At 39.7% G+C, this 22120-nt stretch overlaps 1 protein-coding gene across 6 annotated transcripts in view; it reads left to right on the top strand.

Annotated features, from left to right (window-relative positions):
* RABEP1 (rabaptin, RAB GTPase binding effector protein 1) overlaps positions 1-20609 on the top strand; it is a 77928-nt gene extending 57319 nt beyond the window's left edge. For all 6 annotated transcript variants that reach the window (XM_030537041.1, XM_030537037.1, XM_030537036.1 and 3 more), the window contains 9 exons: positions 1969-2073; positions 2899-3015; positions 6223-6321; positions 8489-8629; positions 9191-9380; positions 12686-12741; positions 13676-13774; positions 14489-14605; positions 19992-20609. In XM_030537041.1, coding sequence (XP_030392901.1) covers positions 1969-2073; positions 2899-3015; positions 6223-6321; positions 8489-8629; positions 9191-9380; positions 12686-12741; positions 13676-13774; positions 14489-14605; positions 19992-20093 — 1026 coding nt within the window. In that variant the 3' untranslated portion in view covers positions 20094-20609. The remainder of the gene's footprint in view (positions 1-1968; positions 2074-2898; positions 3016-6222; positions 6322-8488; positions 8630-9190; positions 9381-12685; positions 12742-13675; positions 13775-14488; positions 14606-19991) is intronic.
* Positions 20610-22120: the final 1511 nt, after the last annotated feature.

Below are 22120 nucleotides of genomic sequence, written 5' to 3'. Positions count from 1 at the left end.
AGAATAAAGTGGAAGAAAGGAAGGTAAAAATGCAAGTACAAAAAGGGGAGAAGAAAAAGCAAGACTGAAGCAAACACAGGAGGAAGGATTGCTAGAAGTGAAGAGATGAATGCTGAAAGGAGGATAGGAAGAAAGAAACAGGCTGATGCAGTAGTGATTATTAGTTACACTGGTGATCCTGGTATCTCCCTGTGAGAATTACTGAGACAGTAGAAATCAGAAGGGCTATTCATAATGTGCTTTATTGTCTGTGTAGAGAGGTTCTCTTAAGCAATTATCTTTTCCTTTAACACCTAATCTGTGGTGTAGAAGAAGACCCTACATTATAATGATTTCATGGGTGAATCCAGTCTTCTATAGCCTTCTGAACATATTCTTGATCCCTTGGCATTTGGATGACATTTTATATAGTCTACACTTCAGGCAGCTATGAATACAGCTCTGGGTGGGCGGTGAGGGCAGTGAGAAATACATATGAGATTCCAATTCACAGCACTGACTTGTTGCTATTGCTTTGATAAAACACTAGTCTGAATCCGTAATAAAACCATTAAAATATAAAAGTGCCAACATAGGTCCGTCTAGTTCAGTATCCTAGCTGACATTGGGCAGTAACAGGTGCAGCAGAGGAAAGTGACAGAAATCCCCCTAATTAAAGCTGGTTGGTTGTCATAGCAAAAAGCGAGGAAAGTTATGGGGAGGTTGGGGCTGGGAGGAAATCACAAATCTACAAGAAAATGACAAAAGTGTTGTATTCTTTTGGAAAAAATATTTATTTTGCAATTTTTTTAAGCCATTCAGAAAATGGGACATTTTCCATACTTCACTTTGCTGGACATATATAGAGCCAAGCCTGTTAAAAAAAAAAACATGAAGGAGCCTTGACTCAGGCCATGGCTACACTCACACTTTACAGCGCTGCAACTTTCACGCTCAGGGGTGGAAAAACACCCCCCTGAGCGCTGCAAGATACAGCGCTGTAAAGCGTCAGTGTAATCAGGGCGGCGCTCCCAGCGCTGCACGCTACACCCGTAAAGAATGTGGTTTACATGCAGCGCTGGGAGAGCTCTCTCCCAGCGCTGCCGCTCCGACTATACTCACACTTTCCAAATGTAGCCATACCCTGATAGTGTTTTGCTGAGAGTTACAACGAAGTCAATGGGAAAGCTCCCACGAACTTCTTCAGTGTCAGGATGTTGTCTTGCTATGAAAGCACCTTAAAAATCATGGGGCCAGATCCTCACCTGGCGTAAACTGGTGTAGCTCCATCAAGGGTACTATGCTAATTTACACCAGCTGGGAATCTTGCCTGTATTATTTTTATGAAAAACTTGGAATTATGGAATCTGTTCATGGGGAAAGTTTCTTCCTGACCACAGGCTTATGCCCAGAAGGTAAGTGTTTACACTTCTTACAATTTCTGTAAAATAAAAAAAAAATGGATGTTCTTATCCATGTAAAAATTTAATTTTTTTAATCCTGCTAAGCTTTTGGCCTCAGTGCTACCTGGTGGAAGTGTGTTTCACAAGTTAACTATGCAAGTGTTGTTTTTTTTAGTTGTCTCTTGTTTTTATTGACTACCCCTGATGTTATGTAAGAGTAAATCAATGTTCCTATTTCATTCTCTACCATTCTTTATCAAGTATATCTCTTTCACATCCCCTCTTATTAGTCTCCTCTCTAAGCTTAACAGTCCCAGTCTTTGTGATCTCCATGTCGAAGTCTTTCCATCTCTAACCATTTAGATCACTTGTCTTTGGTTCCCTTCTGTTTATATTGCTCTTTAGGTATAAAATAAATTAATCCTGCTGTTATGTGACTTCTGCTACTGTCTCTCTTCCAGAAATTTTGCATACCCATAGCTCTTATCTGCAGCAACCCATGATTGCACAACATGAGTGAGTCTATAGTTCATCAGACATCCTTTTTAAAGTCTTTATGGCAAGTAATAACTTTTGTGTCCTCCAGGTGCAGAATGCAGGAAACAAGCTGGGAAGACGCTGTGATATGTGTTCAAATTATGAGAAGCAGTTACAGGGAATCCAGATTCAGGAAGCTGAGACAAGAGATCAGGTGAGGGTTATTTTCCTGGGCTGTACAGAGTATTGCAACTGTAGAAACGGCCAAGAATGTAGCTATTAACTATATGCCATTTTATCTTATTTACTTTATTTTCAGGGATTTTAGTTGAGCTACTTCAAATTCTGGGATGCTCATGCCAATTTAGTGCTGTAATCCACTTTGCTGCAATTTGTGTATGAAATCATGCATGCCTGCATATGCATACCACTTAGATATTTGCCAAGTAGTATGCCAACATTACTTAGTTCTACGTTATCATGCAATGAACGACCCTGTGTTCTACCAAAAAGTAACAATGCATTATGCAGTCATCCTGATTGAAATATCCTTGTAATGATTTTTCGGACTGAACTGAATAATTCTTTAAGTGCTTTTCACTTTATAAATTCTATTGTATTTACTGACGCCATGAGAATTGCTGCAGAAAAGGCAAAAGTAGATGATATGTAATTTTTGTGCCAACAGCATACAATAATTCTAAAGCATCTATAATGAGTCCCCCCTGTCTGTGCGCTGAAGAATTTAAGACTTCAGCCCTTCCCTCTGACTTCATTTCAGGTCTGAATAAAACCCTTTAATAATTCTGAAGACTGGATCTTTTTCTTATCTTGAGCAGTAGAGATCCACTGGAATATATTTCATTATGGATCTAATCAATAGGGCATGCTGTTTTGCAGAAAAACAGCAAACAGCAAAGGAACTCTTGTGACTCTCAATTCTAAAATCAGAATGCTTTTACATTACATTTATGTTTTGGGGAAACAGATTTGCCCTTTGGAAGCAACCTTTCTTTAATCTTTTGGTCTAACCATGTAGGTGAAAAAGCTGCAGGTGATGCTAAGGCAGGCTAATGACCAGCTGGAAAAAACAATGAAAGATAAACAGGAGCTGGAAGATTACATGAAGCAAAGCAGTGAAGACTCTGCCACTCAGGTAAAAAAATAAAAAATAAAAAAGCTTCACTGTAGCAAAGAAGTAGATTCTTCAGAAGGAATGTTTTTGTATTCCAATTCTTAATTTTCAAATAGTTGTCTTAATTGTGAGGATCTGTGCAGACTCCCTACTCTAGGAGATACTCAAATTAAAATGACTAGGATTGCTTGTACTGCAGAGTACTGATGCCTTGTCAGGATGATCTTATACAAGCATCTGGCATATATCTGTATCTCCTCTGTTGTCCATATTAGATTTAATGTTACTTCTGTGAGTTCACTTAGTTATCGCTGACTTCTTTCTGTCAGCCCCGCTTGTTCCTGAAGCATTTTGTTAGTCCTTCTAAAGCCATGTTAATTCAACAATCAGGTTATATTTCACAAACTGGATGCCAAAAAGTCAGCTGTCACTTTCAGTTTACTTGCAGAATGAACTTGTTTTGTTACCAGATTTTGGACCATAAAATATATATTTCTTCTTTCAGCAAAGACTTTTTAATACATCAGTAAGATGAATCTGTTACAAGCTTATCAAATATTCTATTCAAGAGGGGGCTTGAGAGCCATTCCACTAGGGGTGTGGCTGCGTGTGTGTGTGTGTGTGTGTGTCTCTCTCTCGAGAGAGAGAGTCTTTTTTGGAGATACCTAGAAGTACCTTTTTAATAAGTAGTACTTTCTAAACTCTGGAGCACTGTGAGGAACAGGTGACCTAGCATTGGTCGCTTGCAAAAAATTTTTTAGATGAGATCCTGGACCCAATGAGAAGCGTGTAAGTCTCTTAAAGGTAGGGAGTCATCGTAGAAGATCTAAAAAATAAGAACGTAAGGTTCTGTGCACCTAGCCTTTTCTAAATCTCTCCAGCTAGATTCACAGAGAAGCTTGGGCATGGTGATACTGGGCGTTGCCACATCTAACTTATAGGCGCCTAGATAGTCAGTGTGATTCACAAAGCCTGAGTTCAGCGCCTGAGCTCCTTACATAATGAATGGGGGGAGATGGACACCTCAGAATGGGATTCACAATAGCCAGCATGCTAGATAGCTCCTCCTCTAAGCTAGCCAATGGGACGTGCCAAGCCAAGGGATGTCTGCTAAGCCCCACCCCTCTCTCTTGGAGATAAGCACTTAAGTTTGAGGTAGAGGGGGATGCCTCCCTCTGTTTGGGATTCTTAGCTGCACACCCTCTCTTAGCATTAGATGCCTGTGCTGATTTTGCACAGAGGAGTACCCACGTGAGTACCCTAACCACCGAGTTAAAAGCTATGAGGGAGATTTTTCCCATCTCTTGGAAATTTTGTATAAGCTTATCTGTGGGGCTTGATTCAGTAGGCAAGCTCTGAGCATGCTTACTCTATTGGGCCCCACAGGTGAGTTGGGCAGAGGAACACCTATCATCGCCTAGTTTGTGCATCGCACTGGGCTTTGGTGTCCAGATGACTCAGAGACAGAAACATAGGCAAAAATGGAGGTGCTGAGTGAGTTTAAGCACCTCTACAAGGCTCAGAGGCAGCTGAGCAAGAGTTTTTTGTGAATCCCAGGCCTTGTCTACACTACAAAGTTGCAGCGCTGGTGAGGGGGTTACAGCGCTGCAACTTAGGATGTGTACACACCTGCAGGGCATTACCAGCGCTGCAAGTCCCTGTTTGCAGCGCTGGCCGTACACCCGGTCATGCCTCGGGTGTAGAGGATCCAGCGCTGGATCACCAGCGCTGGTCATCAGGTGTAGACACTCACCAGCGTTTTTGTTGACCTCCCTGGAATAAGCAGGTATCCCAGCATACCTGAGGAAGCCTCTCTGGTAATTAAGCAAACTCCACTGCCCTCCAAGCAGGTCTCCTTCCCCGCGGTGTGCTCTGGCGTTCTCCAACGCCCCCTCCAAGCAGGTCTCCTTCCCCGCGGTGTGCTCTGGCGTTCCCCGACCCCCCCTCCAAGCAGGTCTCCTTCCCCGCGGTGTGCAACAGCGCTGCAGCGTGGCCACATCTAACGCCACTTGCAGCGCTGGTTGCTGTAAGTGTGGCCACTCTGCAGCGCTGGCCCTATACAGCTGTACTAATACAGCTGTAACAACCAGCGCTGCAAAATTGTAGATGTAGACATACCCCCAGTGAGGCCTGAGTCTGGGTTTTAGGAGCATAAATCATTTTGTGAATCTAGCCCATCATACCATTTAACCTTATCAGCACTAGACAGGTAGCTAATGCAATTGAGAAGGAGATACCCATTTAATGCTTATCTGTTTAGACAGGGATTGACTACAGTTGATCAGAATACACACCAGTCTCTTCTGAGTCTTACCGTGAGAACCTGAATTGGGAAGTTTCCAATCTGAAACCCCCCGTTTATTATTTTGGCTCTATTTGTATAGCCCCAGCACAATCGGGACTTGGTCTCTGATGGACTCTTAGGTGCTATCACAGTACAAATAGTAATAGTAATAAATAGTAAATAAGCCTCGTATTTATAGACTTTTTAAGTTTTTTTCTGTGCCTGTAATGTACAGTACTGTAAACTCAGGGCCACAGACCAGTTGATTTCTGTGGTACAATAATGGAGAAACAAAGTGTGCATAATTTTGGGTGCTACTTACCTGGAATCAATCAGATTTTTTTTTGTGTTTTATCCTACTAATAAAATGACAACCAGTAGACAAAGTCTTCTGGGCATGGAATTAAATTTAGATAGTTTGTACTCTGGCTTTCAGTACAGTTCACTCTGTCTTTAAGGGAATATCAAATCTAAATAATGAGCACTTTTTCTTTACAAGCCATGGAAGAAGATTTTATTTTATAGTCAGAATTATGAATCTGTTTTATATTTTAAAAAGTACTGTATTTCCACTGAAAACATTTAAAAAAAAAGTATTATCTTTCTAACCTGGAAAAATCTGTTTTTTTCTGCCTTAATTCTCTCTGAAGTTTCTACATTTAGGTATAATCAGAATTAACTACTATTTCGTTGTTCGTTTTCAGTAGAATTAGTGTACTATTAGTAAAAAAAAGCACATTCTAATTCTGTCTGTATGAGTTAGAGTTAGACTTTCAAATAACGAGCTTGTGATCCACAAGCCAATAAAACAAAACCTGGTCTGAATGAATATAAAGCTGTAATATTTGAAATACGTGTGAGGGGAATGAATGGATATTCAGTACTCTCTTGAAACCTGCTTAATCTGTTTCAGATACGTAATTATATCTTTTTGTTTTTGGAAGATATCTTCACTTATTGTTAGATCTCAGGAGTCTGAGACCTTACTCAGTGAATTACAGCAGGCATTTTCCCAAGCAAAGAGAAGTGTTCAGGAGCAAATGGTAAAGAAACTTCACTTTTAAATACCTTTTCAATAATATTGTATGCTCAGTATTACTGATACACTATTTTTAAACATGTAAATGAAAATTAATGGGTGTGTTTGTTTATCTTGCTGTCTAACCATGTCAGCTGGGAGAAGACAGCCATGCATTTAACATAAGGATATTTATGAATCCTGTAGTGCTAAACCTGAAGCAGTTTGTAATGTCACAATCTGCACACTTCTCTCACCAAGGTCTCTTCCATACTTGCACAGACTATCCCCCCCACTGACATTTGTCTTCACCACCATTGCAAAAATCTGCTGTGGTTGAAGCTCTTCTGGGAGAAGTTCTGGCTGAGGAGTCTCTGGTCTCTCATTCTCCCCTGCACAGGAAAGCCCAGGAGTTTGGGTTTCTGATGTGGTGGAGCCAGGGTCCAACTCCTCATACTTGCCTTTTGGCTGATGAATGGATCTTGCTCCCTGTTGCTCTCAGCACTTGTAAGGTGGAAAGACCCACAGCCCTGCAGCAGCATGGTGAAGCTTCTTTTCCAGAAAGAGACCAAATTTGGTCTTTAAATATAGCCGCCCTTTTGGTGTGTGTACATATATGTTTTAAAAAAAAATTGAAGTTGCAAAGTCAAGCACTTCAGAAGTTAGGAAATGCCAGAATTCAGGTTGCATGTGCAACCTTAATTTGGCCCCTTTATGTATATGCATTACAATAGTCTCTAATTACATGATCTCATACTACTTTTTCCACAGGACCCCAGCTTCCTTCAATGCACAGAATGGATGGTGCTTATTTAATAAGCAGCTGTTTAATATTTTGTGCACTCTTTGTTGTTCTGTGTGGTACCCGGCCTTATTTACTGCACACTATTCACACCCTGTTCTGAAGGTAAAAATAATAATTTCCTCCTGGGCTTTTCTATGACGCTAATCACTTACAGGATCCGAGTGCTTCAAGGACATTAAAGAATTTATTTTCACAACACTCCTGATGAAGGGGTATTAGCCCAGTTTTACAGATGGGAAGCTGTGACACAGAGATGAAGATCCAAAAATTCCACCAACTTTCAGTGCCCAATTTGAGATGCCTAAGGCCCCTTTTTTTTTTCCTTCAGAGCACAGGATTATATGTCACTTTTTATATGTTTGATCAAGCTGCTATAACATCACAGTTACAGCTGTGAGTGCTCATCACTTGTGCAGATCAGATTCTAGGGTTTCAGGTCAGGCACCAAGAAATTGAAGAACGCATTCGTGCCCACCTGTGAAAACTTTGGCATAAGAGATGTGTGTGGCTCACATAGGAAGTCTGTGACAGAGGCAGGGATAGAACCAAATTCCACAGGGCATCATTCAGATGCCTTAACCATGAGACCATACTCCCTCTTCATGCAGTCCCCTGCCTCAATCCTACCCAGCTTCCTCAGCAAATGAAGCAGAGGTCTTCCAGATGAGTCTCCTTTGCTAACAACCCTGATTTATCTCCAGAGCAATGAATGAGACAGGGATCCTGTAAGAGAAACATTGTATATTTTCATGTAACTAGATGGTATCATAATTTGGCCCACTTGTGCATATGCACTGAGGTTGCACAGGCAACCGAAATTCTAACATTTCCTACCTTTTGAGTGCTTGGCTTTGCAACTTGATTGTTCTTCTAATATATAACTTCCTGTTTTTTTAAAAAGCAAATGAAATAGCAATTTTCATCGTGTGGCATCATTGCCACGCAACATATTCAAAGACAGAACTTGGTCTCAGTTATCTATATAATTAATTAGGTAGACAGAAAAAAAATAAACACAACACACATGTGCCACACACACCACCTTGTCCGCTGGCTACAAGAAAATTGGAAGATACATAAAGGGGCTGTATGTATGGCCTGCTCTTTTACTTCTGACTGACTGCAGTAAAGCTGTTACATTTGATTTAGTTTATCTTTTATGTAGGCAATTGGTAAGTGTTAATCTTTGTGGGTCTTTTGGTTTTACTTTTTACTAGTACTGGAATAACCAAGGCTAACCAGGGGGAGTTGGTCCATACTGCCATCCTCCTTCACAGACACTATAAATTTTGCCCTGGGTTCCACTAGCTTTGAAAGCACTGTGACAGATTGGCTGTGAATAGACCCAAGCATAATTATAATTTTGCATTTTCTCCTTATATTGGAGGCTGTCCTGATGCAGTCAAGGGAGCAGGTCTCAGAAGAGTTGGTGAGACTACAAAAAGATAATGAAAGCCTTCAGGGAAAGCATAGCTTGCATGTGTCTTTACAGCAAGCTGAAGATTTCAATCTGCCAGAATCCATGGAGGTAAAATTTTGAAATGATTGATCAGAATATTTAAATGAACAAAGTATAACAGTAGAACTAAGTGGAAGAAGTTACATACTGGTCTGGTAAACCTGCAGAAACAATCTGATTCTAAATTCAAGGTCTTGACTCTGCAAGGCATTGTGTGGGATGGCAGAGGGGTGCACAGATTAGTTCTGTTTCATCCCAAGTGTGAGAAGTGGCTTTGTGTAGGAGCAATGAAGGTTAAGAACTGGCATAATCCTTCGTACTGAGCTATAGTAAATCTCAGCACCCCTACATGTCCACTTCCTTACACTCAAGCATAGCAGGTAAATAGTGGATTGGTGGATGAAGAGAATTAATGTGTGTGAAGAGAGAGAGATTTTGCAAGTTCTTAATTTACCAGGCAAATTTTGTTGTACTTCTTTAAAACCTTTTTGGGGACCGCCTGAGATGCTGAGACAGAGCAAAAAAAATACTGGTAATTTGACTTTCTATTGGTGACTGGTATCAGTGTACATTGCTGTCTAAGTATGTGAAAATGTTGTAACTGAAATTTCTTGCTAATCTTCAATTCAGGAACTCCGTGAGCTGGTATTAAAATATCGTGAGGACATCATTAGTGTACGGACTGCAGCAGATCACCTTGAAGAAAAACTGAAGGCAGAAATTTTATTCTTAAAAGAACAAATTCAAGCTGAACAGTGTCTAAAGGAAAATTTAGAAGAAACTCTACAGCTGGAAATAGAAAATTGCAAAGAAGAAATAGGTGAGAAGGGGCAAAATAATCTAGAAAGTGAAACCTGTGTTGGAAAACAGATTCTGGAGGACTTGTTTTGGGGTAACTTAAATCAAATGTATCCACATTATCATCAGAAGAAGTCCAGTGTCCCATTTGACATGTTTTTATAAAACACACAAAAATAGTAGAGCAGTCAATTAATCACCGTTAACTCACACGATTAACTCAAAAAAATTAATCACATTTAAAAAAATTAATCACAATTCATCGCTGTTTACATGCACTCTTAAACAATCGAATACCAATTGAAATGTATTAAATACTTTGGATATTTTTCTACATTTTCAAATATATCAATTTCAGTTAAACAGAATACAAAGTGTTCAGTGCTCACTTTATATTATTTTTATTACAAACATTTGCACTGTAAAAATGATAAACAGAAGAAACAATATTTTTCAGTTCACCTCATACAAGTACCATAGTGCAATGAAAGTGCAACTTACAAAATGTAGATTTTGTTTGTTTGTTTGTTACATACCTGCACTCAAAAACAAAACAATGTAAAACTTTGGAGCCTACAAGTCCACTCAGTCCTACTTCTTAATCAGCCAATCGCTAAGACAATCAAGTGTGTTTACGTTTACGGGAGATAAAACTGCCGGTTTATTTACAACGTCACCTGAAATTGAGAACAGGCATTTGCATGGCACACTTGTAGCCAGCATTTCAGGTGATGTTGTAAACAAGAAGCAGGCAGCATTATCTCCTGCAAATGTAAACAGACTTGTTTGTCTGAGTCACTGGCTGAGCAAGAAGTAGAACTGAGTGGACTTGTAGGCTCTAAAGTTTTTTACATTGTTTTATTTTTGAATGCAGTTATTTTTTGTACTTAATTCTACATTTGTAAGTTCAACTTTCATGATAAAGAGATTGTATTACAGTACTTTTATGAGGTGAATTGAAAAATACTATTTTTGTTTTTTACAGCACAAATGTTTGTAATCAAAAATACAATGTGAGCACTGTACACTTTGTATTCTGTGTTGTAATTGAAATCAATATATTTGAAAATGTAGAAAACGTCCAAAAACATTTAAATAAATGGAATTTTATTATAGTTTAACAGTGTGATTAATCGAGTGATAAATAGCAATTAATTTTTTTACTCGCTTGGCAGCCCTAAAAAATAGCTTTTATTTATAACAGTTTTGAGAGTCAGACTGCATTTGACAAATTGTGCATCTGAATATAATCCTAAATCCACAAGAAGACACAGTTTCTGTGGTGAAATATGGCCAAATATGCCTTTTGATATAGCATGTAACTCAATATTCAAAGCAGAAGTGTAAATGGAAAAAAGGAGATAAAATGGAATTGTTACAAAGTTTTAAGGGTGAGATTACTGTTTGCTGTCTAATTTAGTGCTGTTTTTTTAGATTGATATCTTTGTTTTGTTGACTTTGACACAGATATCAGTAACAATTCCTTGGCCTGTGCTTATGCAGGAGGTCAGACTATAATGTCAGAAGGAACCATTGTGATATCTGTAAATGTGACTCTAAGGAAGACATGAGAGATGTATTGGAATAGTTCACCGTGAGGTTTTTTTGTTGGGGAATACTATTAGCAGGGATTGGTTTTAGTGGGAGATGCTTGTTCTATCTCATTATTGCTGAAACCTAGCCTCTTTTACTTAACCCTCAAAAAACAGAGCATCAGCCCTCTGCTAGAGTGGAAGCAGAATCTTGCAGCTAGATGAGTAAAAATGAGAAGACGATGATGATGATGATGATGAAAAGAATAAAACAGTTATGTTTAAGTGAATAAGTGCATTTTAAAAATGTGATTAGGGTGCAGGTAACTTACAGAAATAAACCCAAAACATAGAAAGAGAGAAGTAATTGTTTATATTGATATAGCATCCAAAGTGTGTTCATGCAGGTCCCCTTGCTGGAGCCTTTTTGGTGTAAATGGAAATGTAGGTACAGGGAAAAAGGTGCAACACAACATTTTTGCTTAGCGTGAGATTAGTTTTGCCAGCCTTGCCTTCCCTACTGTTGGAGAGGAGGTTAAAAGCTTCCCTAAGATGTAGCACATAAAAATGAAATGGTTTCTTTCTCCTCAAATGTTTAAAAAGTAAAGGGGATCAGAGGACAGTTCTGTACCATACTAAAATTCAATTAAAAACAATAGGCACCTGAGTAATCGGATGGGAAGTGGTATGTGCTACTCCAGAAGAGCAGGAAGTAACTTGGGCGTCTTGGAGACACTTAGCCCTGTTTTTAGGGCCTGTTGCCTTTTCCTAAGTGTTCAAGTGGGCATGACTTTTCTTTCTTTTTTTTTTTTTTAAATGTTGCAATTCAGTTTCCCTCCTTAATCCATAGCTCTTGCGGCGTCAAGATTCCTTTCTGTCAACTAAAATTTAGCGTTTGTTCTTAATCTCAGAAATCCTTCTCCTGGTGCTAACATGATAAAAATAATGAACTGTGCTTGATGCCCATTAGAGATGCATATAACCTGAACTGACTGTTACATCAGGTACATATTTAAGTCCCTCTCTTGACCCATTGTCACAGTCAGTGTAACTCTCACGTACAGTTCTATCCAGGACTCTGCATTATTAACATGTTTACTTATTTCAAGGCTCTAGTCAGGACATTTAAATAAAGTGTGTACAAGAGACAGCATAGCAGACCAATGTTACAGAACAAAGCTCTAAGTCTTCAGAAAAAGCACACATTTTTGTAAATTCACAACAAGTTAACTTCATAATGTTAATAGTGGCTTAATAACAGTGCTACATGCTCTGGGACACCAAAGTTTAACCAGGGAAGGGGTGTCACTCCCCGACCCTTCTGTGTGTTCCAAACACAATAGTGATGGGTGTGGCACAAGAATATGGATAAAATAGGTTGGGCTGAGGAGAAGCTGATTGCCCCTGCCTCTGTTAACCACCCAGTGACCATAGGGCTATGTTGGCAGCTGCCTTAAAGGAGATCATTTACCTATCAGAGGAAGATTGCCATGATCATAAGCTATTGAGAGATTAGAGTTATAAGGGGGGAAATGGTAACTCCCCGAATGAATGAAGAGAAATCTTCAGAACTCATCCTTGCTGGGATCTGTTGGATTACACATTAGCCTTGCAGAAAACTCTGGCTGGAGGTAAACCATTCCATATAGTAAAAAGATCTTCAGATACATTTACCATGATACAACATTTAGATGCTTTTTTTTTTTTTTAAATGGGTTGATGAAAGTGAGGTGTACAATCTGGCAAAGCTAGTGCCTTGATGAAGTGAAAAGTTTGTTTTTCCTCTGTTTTGCAGCTTCCATTTCTAGCCTAAAAGCTGAATTGGAAAGAGTAAAAGTGGAAAAGGAACAGGTAAGAGTTCAGTTTGAAGATCATTAAAGAATTTTGCAAACTTAAATGTAGAAAATTTAACCTGATGATAGGGGCAGGAGGGAGAATCCCAACAAGGTGATTCATTCCTGTTCTTCTAGAATCTCTGTGTCAATATCAACCCCTCTCATGTTAGAGAAGATAAACGAACTTTCCTTGCTGGCTCTGCTTAGTTTGTTAGTAACCAAAATATGTATTTTGTAAAATGACTCTGAATGAGGACACTATCTGACAAGTCACTCATGTCTAGGAAGATACAAGCAAGATAGTTTGGAATTATTTCCACTACATGCATCTGATGAAGTGGGTATTCACCCACAAAAGCTTGTGCTCCAATATGTCTATTAGTCTATAAGGTGCCGCAGGACTCTTTGTTGCTTTTTACAGATCCAGACTAATATGACTACCCCCCTGATACTCACCATGTTGTGGCCTTCATGTCACTGTAGCTGTGAAGTAATAGAGAATTTACTTCCTTCCATAAAAAGGAAGGAGTGCGTATTCTGTGTAGGAGAATTTTCTGACCACAGTGTACATTGCCAGATTGTTGCAAGTTGAGAACTTGTATGTTTCTGGATTTTGAAGAGCAGCACTGTCATTTGAAAGGAACAAATAAATAGACGGTTTGGAACTCTGAAAGACAGAATTATAACATGGGAAACAGTGCAAGTTTTTTGCAACCTTAACAGAGGCTCTCCTAATGCTTAAAATTGTATATACTTTTTATACTAGTGTTATTTGCTACAGGCATTTCCTTCAGTTTCAGGAAAGAAAGGGGTGATGGCATGTTTGTCTTGGGGTTTCTCTACAAAGGCAGTTACACTGATCTTTCTATGTAATGTTTTGAATGCCAAGCATCTGTGGAAAAAGAAAATTTTAGAGGGTTTCAAGTAATTGATTTTCTCTGATTTCACAGTTGGAGTACACCTTGCAGGAAAAACAGCAGCAGCTGGAGAGTCTTCAGGAAATGAAAAACACTCTTGAAGAACAGCTAAAGAAGGAGACCACTGCCAAGGTAACTGTTATGATGGTGGCTCTGTATGAAAGCAAGTTTTGAATTTGTACAGACACTTGGGTTTTGTCAAGCACAGTGTTCTGAAAGCTCACACTGCTGGTCAAAATGGGTATTGCTAATAGTAAGGATAAAACAGAAAGAGAAGAGTGGATCTCAGGAAATGCCCTGACTATGCAAGTCTCCCCAGGGAAGTTGTTGAAAGCTCTGTTCCCAGACATTTTAAAACTGGATTAACCAGTTTGGGTCCCCTGAGACTCTGAATATTTGACATTTCAGTGGTCACTGTGGGGAACAGTACTGCATTGGCAGATGAATTAATTAATTCTGGTCTGATTTTTATACCACTTTGATCAAAACCCAGACAAAAAATACAGTAATCTACCTGTGAGAGAGTCATGATCCTCCATTTACTATCTGATTTAATTGTCAGAAACTTCCAGTTCCACTTGGAGACCTGTGGAAATAAGGTGCTAGGGAAGGGCTTTTTCCTACATTAATGAATTAATCGTAACCATCCCCATACGCTTGGAAACTGGGTAGTAACCCTTTTTTCCCATATAGGGAAACTGAGGCATGGAGAGGGTCCAACTTCAGGCAGAAAGACTGGAATATACCCAGATCACCTGATTCCCAGACCCATGCTTAATCAGAAGTCTATCCATGCCCCTTTTGTAAATAGTTTAAGCACAACATCAATAACTTGTCTCTTTCCAGACTAACCTTGAGCAGTTGATGTTTGAAGAAAAGAACAAAGCTCAGCGACTGCAGACTGAATTAGATGTCAGTGAGCAAGTACAGAGAGACTTTGTAAAGCTTTCTCAAACCCTTCAGGTAAGAGATGTGCAATCAGTCTATCCCAAGTATGATGTTTGTTCATGCCCATACGTATTCTGTCACCTCTGTAGTTGGGGTGCGCTGTGACATAAAAACTGGGACCACAAACCAACGAATAGTATTGTGAGCAGTAAAGAATTATTAGTCTAAGCCAGGAATCCAACTTGTTTTAGCGCTTTGCTGGGCTCTTATTTAGCCTGGATCTGACTGCCTGCCCCGCAACTCCCTCCCAGCAGCCAGTAGGGAGTTAGTGCATTAAATGGAGTTGTACAGAACCACACACACAATAGCTCCATGATTTCCTAACATTGCAGAGACCACCTCATGATGTTCCCTCAGTGTATAATTTAGTCATAGTGATTCATCATGATGTAAATATTCAAGTGCAATATCAGGAATTTGCACTAATCGCTCCTGGGCTGTGTATTTGCTGTTCTTTAAGCTGTAGCACATGATAGTTTTTTATCCCTATCGCTGAGTCCTGTGTTTGATCCTAAAAGGACGAAGCTATAGTTGGGCTCAAGAGATCACAAGTCAGCAGAAGGAAGAGATTTTAATACTTATGGATTTTTGGGTAATCTTTCATGCAATGGAGTGTGGTTCATTTTGCATTGCAGTTTCTTATCCATCCAGCCAGATCTCTCATCAGGGGTATACTAAGGTTCAGTCCTGTATCCTTTAACTTTTTGTACCAATTGTTCAGTAAAGAGTCGCTCAGAAATATAAATTGTAATTCACATTTCCTAGTTTAGCTAGTAAACAAAATCAAGAATCTTTGCGTACCCAATAAAAGAACTCAGCGTGTTGATTGCTGGAGGTGGTCCCTATTAATGGACAGAGTGGGTTGTTAACTCTTTCTCCTACTTGTTTCTGTAGTACTACGCAGTACAAATATGAGACAATTAAGCTAACATCCTCTGTAAAACTGCTTTTTGCTTGCTGTCGTCCTCTTACAAATCCACGTACTGCTTTGAAACTGCATTGGCTCAGTTTCCATAGTGAAAATTTACACAGTTCTTGTCTCAAAATATTCATGTGGCTCCAAAGAGCAATGGTAAAAGGTAGTTGCTGTTACTATGTCACTTGCCACTGTTTTCCTGATTCCAGCTTTGTTTGTAAGGTTAGGTTTGTCAGAGGCTTCTGCCTGTGTTTCCTGTGGCTGGACAGTCTTGTCACTCCAGTCCCACAGCTATTAGCCTCCTCTGTAGGAATGAGCATGCCCACGCTCAGACATACAGAACGATTGGTAGAATAACTGGTCAGTGTTTTCTGTGCTGGCTCCACTGTGTAATACAAACCTTGCTGTATAATGTATGAGGATTTTAGTTTCTCGATAGCTGGCAAGAGTTATTTCCTTTCTTCTCCTTGCCCCTGGGGGTCTGGATGCACTTCTTTTTTCTGTGGACTGATGAGTTTAGTACAAGCTCTGGAGAAAACAGGCCATGTCTGTGGCTGATTATTGTATATCTAAATCAACTAGCCACTAGTTGCCTGAAGTTCTTGATGCTAAGAACCATGATCTTATTGCTAAGACCTCTTGATAACAGGTAGCCCTGAATCCAAATTCCAGAGAGTAATTTGATATGCAGAAAACATATTAAATATTAAAAATGGTCAAGGCAGGGGTCTGATAGATGTCCTTATGTATTTATTTGGTGGGAGGGATAGCTCAGTGGTCTGAGCATTGCCTGCTAAACCCAGGGTTGTGATTTCAATCCTTGAGGGGGCCGTCTAGGGATCTGGGGCAAAATCAGTACTTGGTCCTGCTAGTGAAGGCAGGGGGCTGGACTCGGTGACCTTTCAGGGTTGCTTCCAGTTCTGTGAGAGAGAGACAGACCTGTGTGTGTGTGTGTACACACACACACACACACACACACACACCTTAATTATTTAATAGCTCATTAGTTACACTAGCTTGGGATCACAAGGCCTAGCCTAAAGACCAGGAAAACCTTATTCAATGAATAAACACATTTATTGATTTAATTAATAAATAATAGGGGTTAGTTATCCGCTTGCTTGCTTTATACTCAATTAGAAGGCCTAGAGCTGCTGCCATAATTAACTTCCCTATTTTCACTCTACATAAGAGCAACCATACTGGGTTAGACCAAAGGTCCATCTAGCCCAGTGTCCTGTCTACTGACAGTGGCCAGTACCAGGTGCTCCAGAGGGAATGAACAGAATAGGTAATCATCAAGTGATCCATTCCTTGTCACCCATTGTCAGCTTCTGGCAAACAGAGGTTAGGAGGTTAGGGATAGCATCCCTGCCCATCCTGGCTAATAGACATTGATGGACCTATCCTCCATGAATTTATCTAATTCTTTTTTGAATCCTGTTACAGTCTTGGCCTTCCACAACATCCTCTGGCAAGGAGTTCCACAAGTTGATTGTGCGTTGTATAGAAAATATACTTCCTTTTGTTTGTTTTAAACCTGCTGCCTATTAATGTCATTTGGTGACCCCTAGTCCTTGTGTTACAAGGAATAAATAACACTTCCTTATTTACTTTCTCCACCCTAGTCATGATTTTATAGACCTCTGTCATAACCCCCCTTAGTTATCTTCTTTCCAAGCTCAAAAGTCCCAGTCTTCTTAATCTCTCCTCATATGGCAACTATTCCATACCCCTAATCATTTTTGTTGCTCTTTTCTGAATCTTTTCCTATTCCAACATATCTTTTTTGGGATGTGGTGACCACATCTGCACACAGTATTCAAGATGTGGGTGTACCATGGATTTATATAGCGGCAATGTGTTTTCTGTCTTATTATCTATCCCTTTCTTAAAGATGCCCAACATTTTGTTCACTTTTTTGACTGCCCACTGAGTGGATGTTTTCAGAGAACTATCCACAGTGATGCCAAGATCTCTTTCTTGAGTGGTAACAGCTAATCTAGAGCCCATCATTTTATATGTATAGTTGAGATTATGTTTTCCAATGTGCATTACTTTGGATTTATCAACATTGAATTTCATCTGCAATTTTGTTGCCCAACCACACAGTTTTAAGAGATCCTTTTGTAGCTCTTCACAGTCTGCCTGAGACTTAACTATCTAGAGTATTTTTGTATCATCTGCAAATTTTGTCACCTCGCTGTTTACCCCTTTCCCCAGATCATGTATGAATATGTTGAAAAGGACTGGTCCCAGACCTCTGGGGGACACCACCATTTACCTCTCTCCATTCTGAAAACTTGACCATTTAGTCGTACCCTTTTTTCTCTATCTTTTAACCAGTTACCAGTCTGTGAGAGGACCTTCCCTCTTATCCTGTGACAGCTTATTTTGCTTAAGAGCCTTTGGTGAGGGACCTTGTCAAAGGCTTTCTGAAAATCTAAATACACTATATCCACTGGATCCCCCTTGTCCACATGCTTGTTGACCTCCTCAAAGAATTCTAGTAGATTGATGAGGCCTGATTTCCCTTTACAAAAACCACTCTTTTGAAAAAAGAACAGGAGTACTTGTGGCACTTTAGACTAGACTAACACATTTATTTGAGCATAAGCTTTTGTGGGCTACAGCCCACTTCTTCAGATGCATAGAATGAAACATATAGTAAGGAGATATATATACATACACATACACACTTTTGAAAAACAGTCAAATTCAGATGTGTTAAGGTGGTTTAAATTACATGTTAGCAAGCTGGAGTTAGTGTCCGAGGCCACATCTACACTATGGGCACTATTGCAGCATAGCTGTTGTGCCATAGCTAAACTGGCATAACATCATAGCATAGACTCAGAGTACAGCAGCAGAAGGGTTTTTTCCTTGCTGCAGGAACTCCTCCTCCCCAAGCAACAGTAGCTAGGTCAGTGGACCCATTCTTCCATGGATGTAACTGCATATACACTGGGGGTTAGGTCAGTATAGCTGAGGCACTCGGGGGTGTGGATTTTTCACACTCTTGAACACCTTAGCTATGTCAACCTAAGTGTTAAGTGTATACTAGGCCTGAGTTGGTTTAACTTTCAAACCAAGCTGCTTAGAGGTGTAAGATAAAATGCTGGGGAGCAAGATGGGGAAGTGACTTTAAAAATGTCCGTCTTTGGGCACACCCTTCTGCTGGTTGCTTCTCCTAACACACACGGGGCTAGAAGGCAAAGGTGCACCAGGAAAAGCAATCAGCCAGTGTGTGTGCAAACACGGATGTTTTTAAAGTAGCGCCCCCTAGCAGGTTAACTTACACCATCAGACCTCTGTGTGAAGTTGCACAAAATCAGACACTTATTATACACACTCCTGGAAGGGTCACATCACCTTCTGAATTCGACTCCTCTCTACTCCTCGTCCTTGCCAGTATGGCACTGAGTGGTACATTGATAACTACCAGGTTACTGTGCTTGCTATGTGACAGCAATGAATCATCTAGTTAGAAAAGCGCTAAAGTGTAGTGGCTTTTTAAACCTAAAATACCCTGTTCTTGGATTTGTCCAACACAGATACACTCGCCCTGGAGTGTATTGGGATGACTTGCTTTTCCTACATGTCTAGCTCTTAGCAGAGTTCTCTTCTCTGATTTCCAACACCTGAATAGGCTATCAGTATTTTATTTTCCTGTGGGTTGATGGGATTTAAACAAGATTAGATCCCTACTGCCACTACTCAGTTTTCCCCAAAAAATATTTACCCTGTTTAAACACTTTAATTATCTATCATTTTGTTAATGATTGCATCAAGATGTCTATCAAATCTATGTCATGCTGATGTTTGGAGTAATTTTGTAAATTCAGTGTAGACGAGATCTCCTTTCCCATGTTTTGATCTCCATCGAATGATGTCCATCTTCAGCAATCATTTGAAGTACTGCACTTGCATCATTAAGATTGAACATTTAATGGGGGGTGGAGGTATGTAAATTGGCTCAGTGAAGAAATCGTTTCATGTAAAGAAACAGTCGAACGGTAAAGTCACTGTACATACTTTTTGATCCTGAATGAACATACTTGGACCCTCTCATTAGGCATGCATGGCATAAGAAAGCACTACTGGGTAAAACTGAATATCCGAAGGGAAGAACTCTAAAACCATTGCGTAAATGGGAGAGGAAACAATTTTGAGATTCTCTGTAGGGGTTTGCATCAACTCATGCCGTCACTAACTAGATGCTTACAAGCTAAGTTGCATGGGCTTTTCAGAGATAGCAAACAGATCAGTTACTGTTAACTGAATTAGATCTTTGCAGACCACAGAGCAGGCCCACTGTTTCTCAGCTGAGAGTACAGTACCCCTGTTTTATGTGCAGAAGTGAGCAGTGTGGATATGCTGACGTAGCATGTCAGAGCAGATAGCATCCACACTAATACCATATCTTCCGGTTTGAGAAGTATTACACACATTTTACCAGCTCATTGTATTCATTGCTTTGTCTAGGTGCAGCTGGAACGGATCCGGCAGGCAGATTCCTTGGAGAGAATCCGTGCAATCCTGAACGACACAAAACTGACAGACATTAACCAGCTTCCTGAAACATGACACCCTGATGGGCAGGGCTCCAAGGCTGTCTTTGGGGTTTTTAACTCATCTTTATAGCAACATTAATTATTATTTAACTCTAACTGAAAGAGCAGACGATGACAGAGGGGAGCAATGACTGAGTTTGTTTCTAGAGGGGAGATGGTGTTGCACAGGGCACGAAGAGAGCATCAGGGAGCCTTGCAGTGTAAAGAGCATTTTCTAATGGGAACACTAATGGGTGCAGTGTTATTTTCCACGGTAAGTGGAAACAGTCCTTTACGTTCTGAAAAATATATATTTTTTTCCTTTTGGCCAACTTCTTAACCTAATACAGATATCTGGAACATTTCCACCTAAATACTGTAATCAAAGTAGCTGCTGGAAATCATATCATCCCTCAAAACACAGTGAAGAGCAAAATGATTGAAGTTTTTCTGTTTTGAATAGTCAGTAACAGTATTCAGCTAGCAGACAGCCTGAGGTGTAGTGTGCTGTATGAATATTTTATATTAAAATATGAATTTATTAGCAGGACACTGGATATTGATCTTATTTCCTAACTCAGTGCTTGGTTTTTTTAAACTGTTTTTGCTTTTGTTGAACAATCTGAATGCGGTTGAAAAGTAATGGATATGAGTGAGCTGTGCATCTCAGGAGCTCATACAAGTTAATCCAAACAAAATGAATTGATCAGTAAAGAATGGACTTCAGATTAAAATTCTGGGGTTAAAGACATGCACTATTTATAACCTCTTCTTCACAGGTTTAATTTTAAAAATGGAACCATAACAGATACTTTCTCAGTTTTAGAACTGAGGTGTTGCTAGTCCCATATTTGTGTTAAGACTGTTAACAAAACTCTGTGCACCATTTAAGCAACATATAGGGGATTTGCACATCATCTCTGCTGGGGTGAATGTCGTTCTGTGTGAACCTGCTTTTACCCTGTATAATTTGTAGTTGAAAAAGGAAGATGATTCTGAAATAAGGAAGAATTCAAAGTCTCACACCAATGCCAAATATAGGTTGGTTCATACAACCCGCATTACAGTCTGTATCACATAGCACAAAAGCATTATGCTGCAGATTTTGTTCAAGTGCAATGCATCTCAAATATGGTGTCCAGATATTGCTTAAAACACAGGAAATGACTCAAATCCCACTCTGGCCCTTAACTAGACATTAAGGTAACAGTATGCAACAAGACTGTGATATTCTACAAGTGCTAGTTTTGGGTTTCTTGTCATACAGGACAGTATTATAACATGACTTTTTAAAAAAAAATTAGAATTCCATACAGGTTCTTAGATGATGGCTTATCTACCACTGTCCTATACTAAGTGTTGCAAATTCTGAATATTTGAACTGGCCCCTGTGATAACTGAACTAGCTCTGGTCTTTGAGAGGAATGGAAGTTGTCATTGGATCAGTATTTCAGCCTTTACTAATGGAAAGGTTAGTAAGAATTTACTTTCTGAATATTAAGATTGAGCATCCACAATTCTTAAGTGGGCACATGCAATATATTGTATGTACACACTTGAAAATTTGGGCCTGTGTTTGGCAGCAGGAGTCACAGGAAAAGCAACTGTTTTCAGCCTATAGGTCCCCTTAGGCTCTGAAATTAGCTAACAAACATTCTACATTGCAGGGTTGTTGTTGTGTCAGTCCCAAGATATTCGAGAGACAAGGTGGGTGAGGTAATACTCTTTTATTGAACCAATGTCTGTTGGTGAGAGCTTGTTTCTACTAAAAGATTATTACCTCATCCACCCTTATGTTGCTAATGTTCTGCTGGTACATAAACCTGGTAGCAGTGCTTTAAGGAAGATGGCTCTTTTATGAGAACTGGAATAAATCTAACATTAAATTCTTTGTAGCACCTATTTGAGGAAACAACCTAGTAGCCTGGCCCAAAAATAACTAACTTTGAGGTGAGGTTGCTAGGCTGTATATCCCAAACTGGAAGAAAGCAAGGAAATAATCATTCAACATCTTCTCTGCACTGAGTCACTTCCTCTTCTCAGCCTCCCTTCTACCACCAC

The sequence above is a fragment of the Gopherus evgoodei genome, chromosome 17 (genome assembly GCF_007399415.2).
Source record: "Gopherus evgoodei ecotype Sinaloan lineage chromosome 17, rGopEvg1_v1.p, whole genome shotgun sequence".
Lineage (NCBI taxonomy): Eukaryota > Metazoa > Chordata > Testudines > Testudinidae > Gopherus > Gopherus evgoodei.
This window is presented reverse-complemented; position numbering and strand designations above follow the sequence as displayed.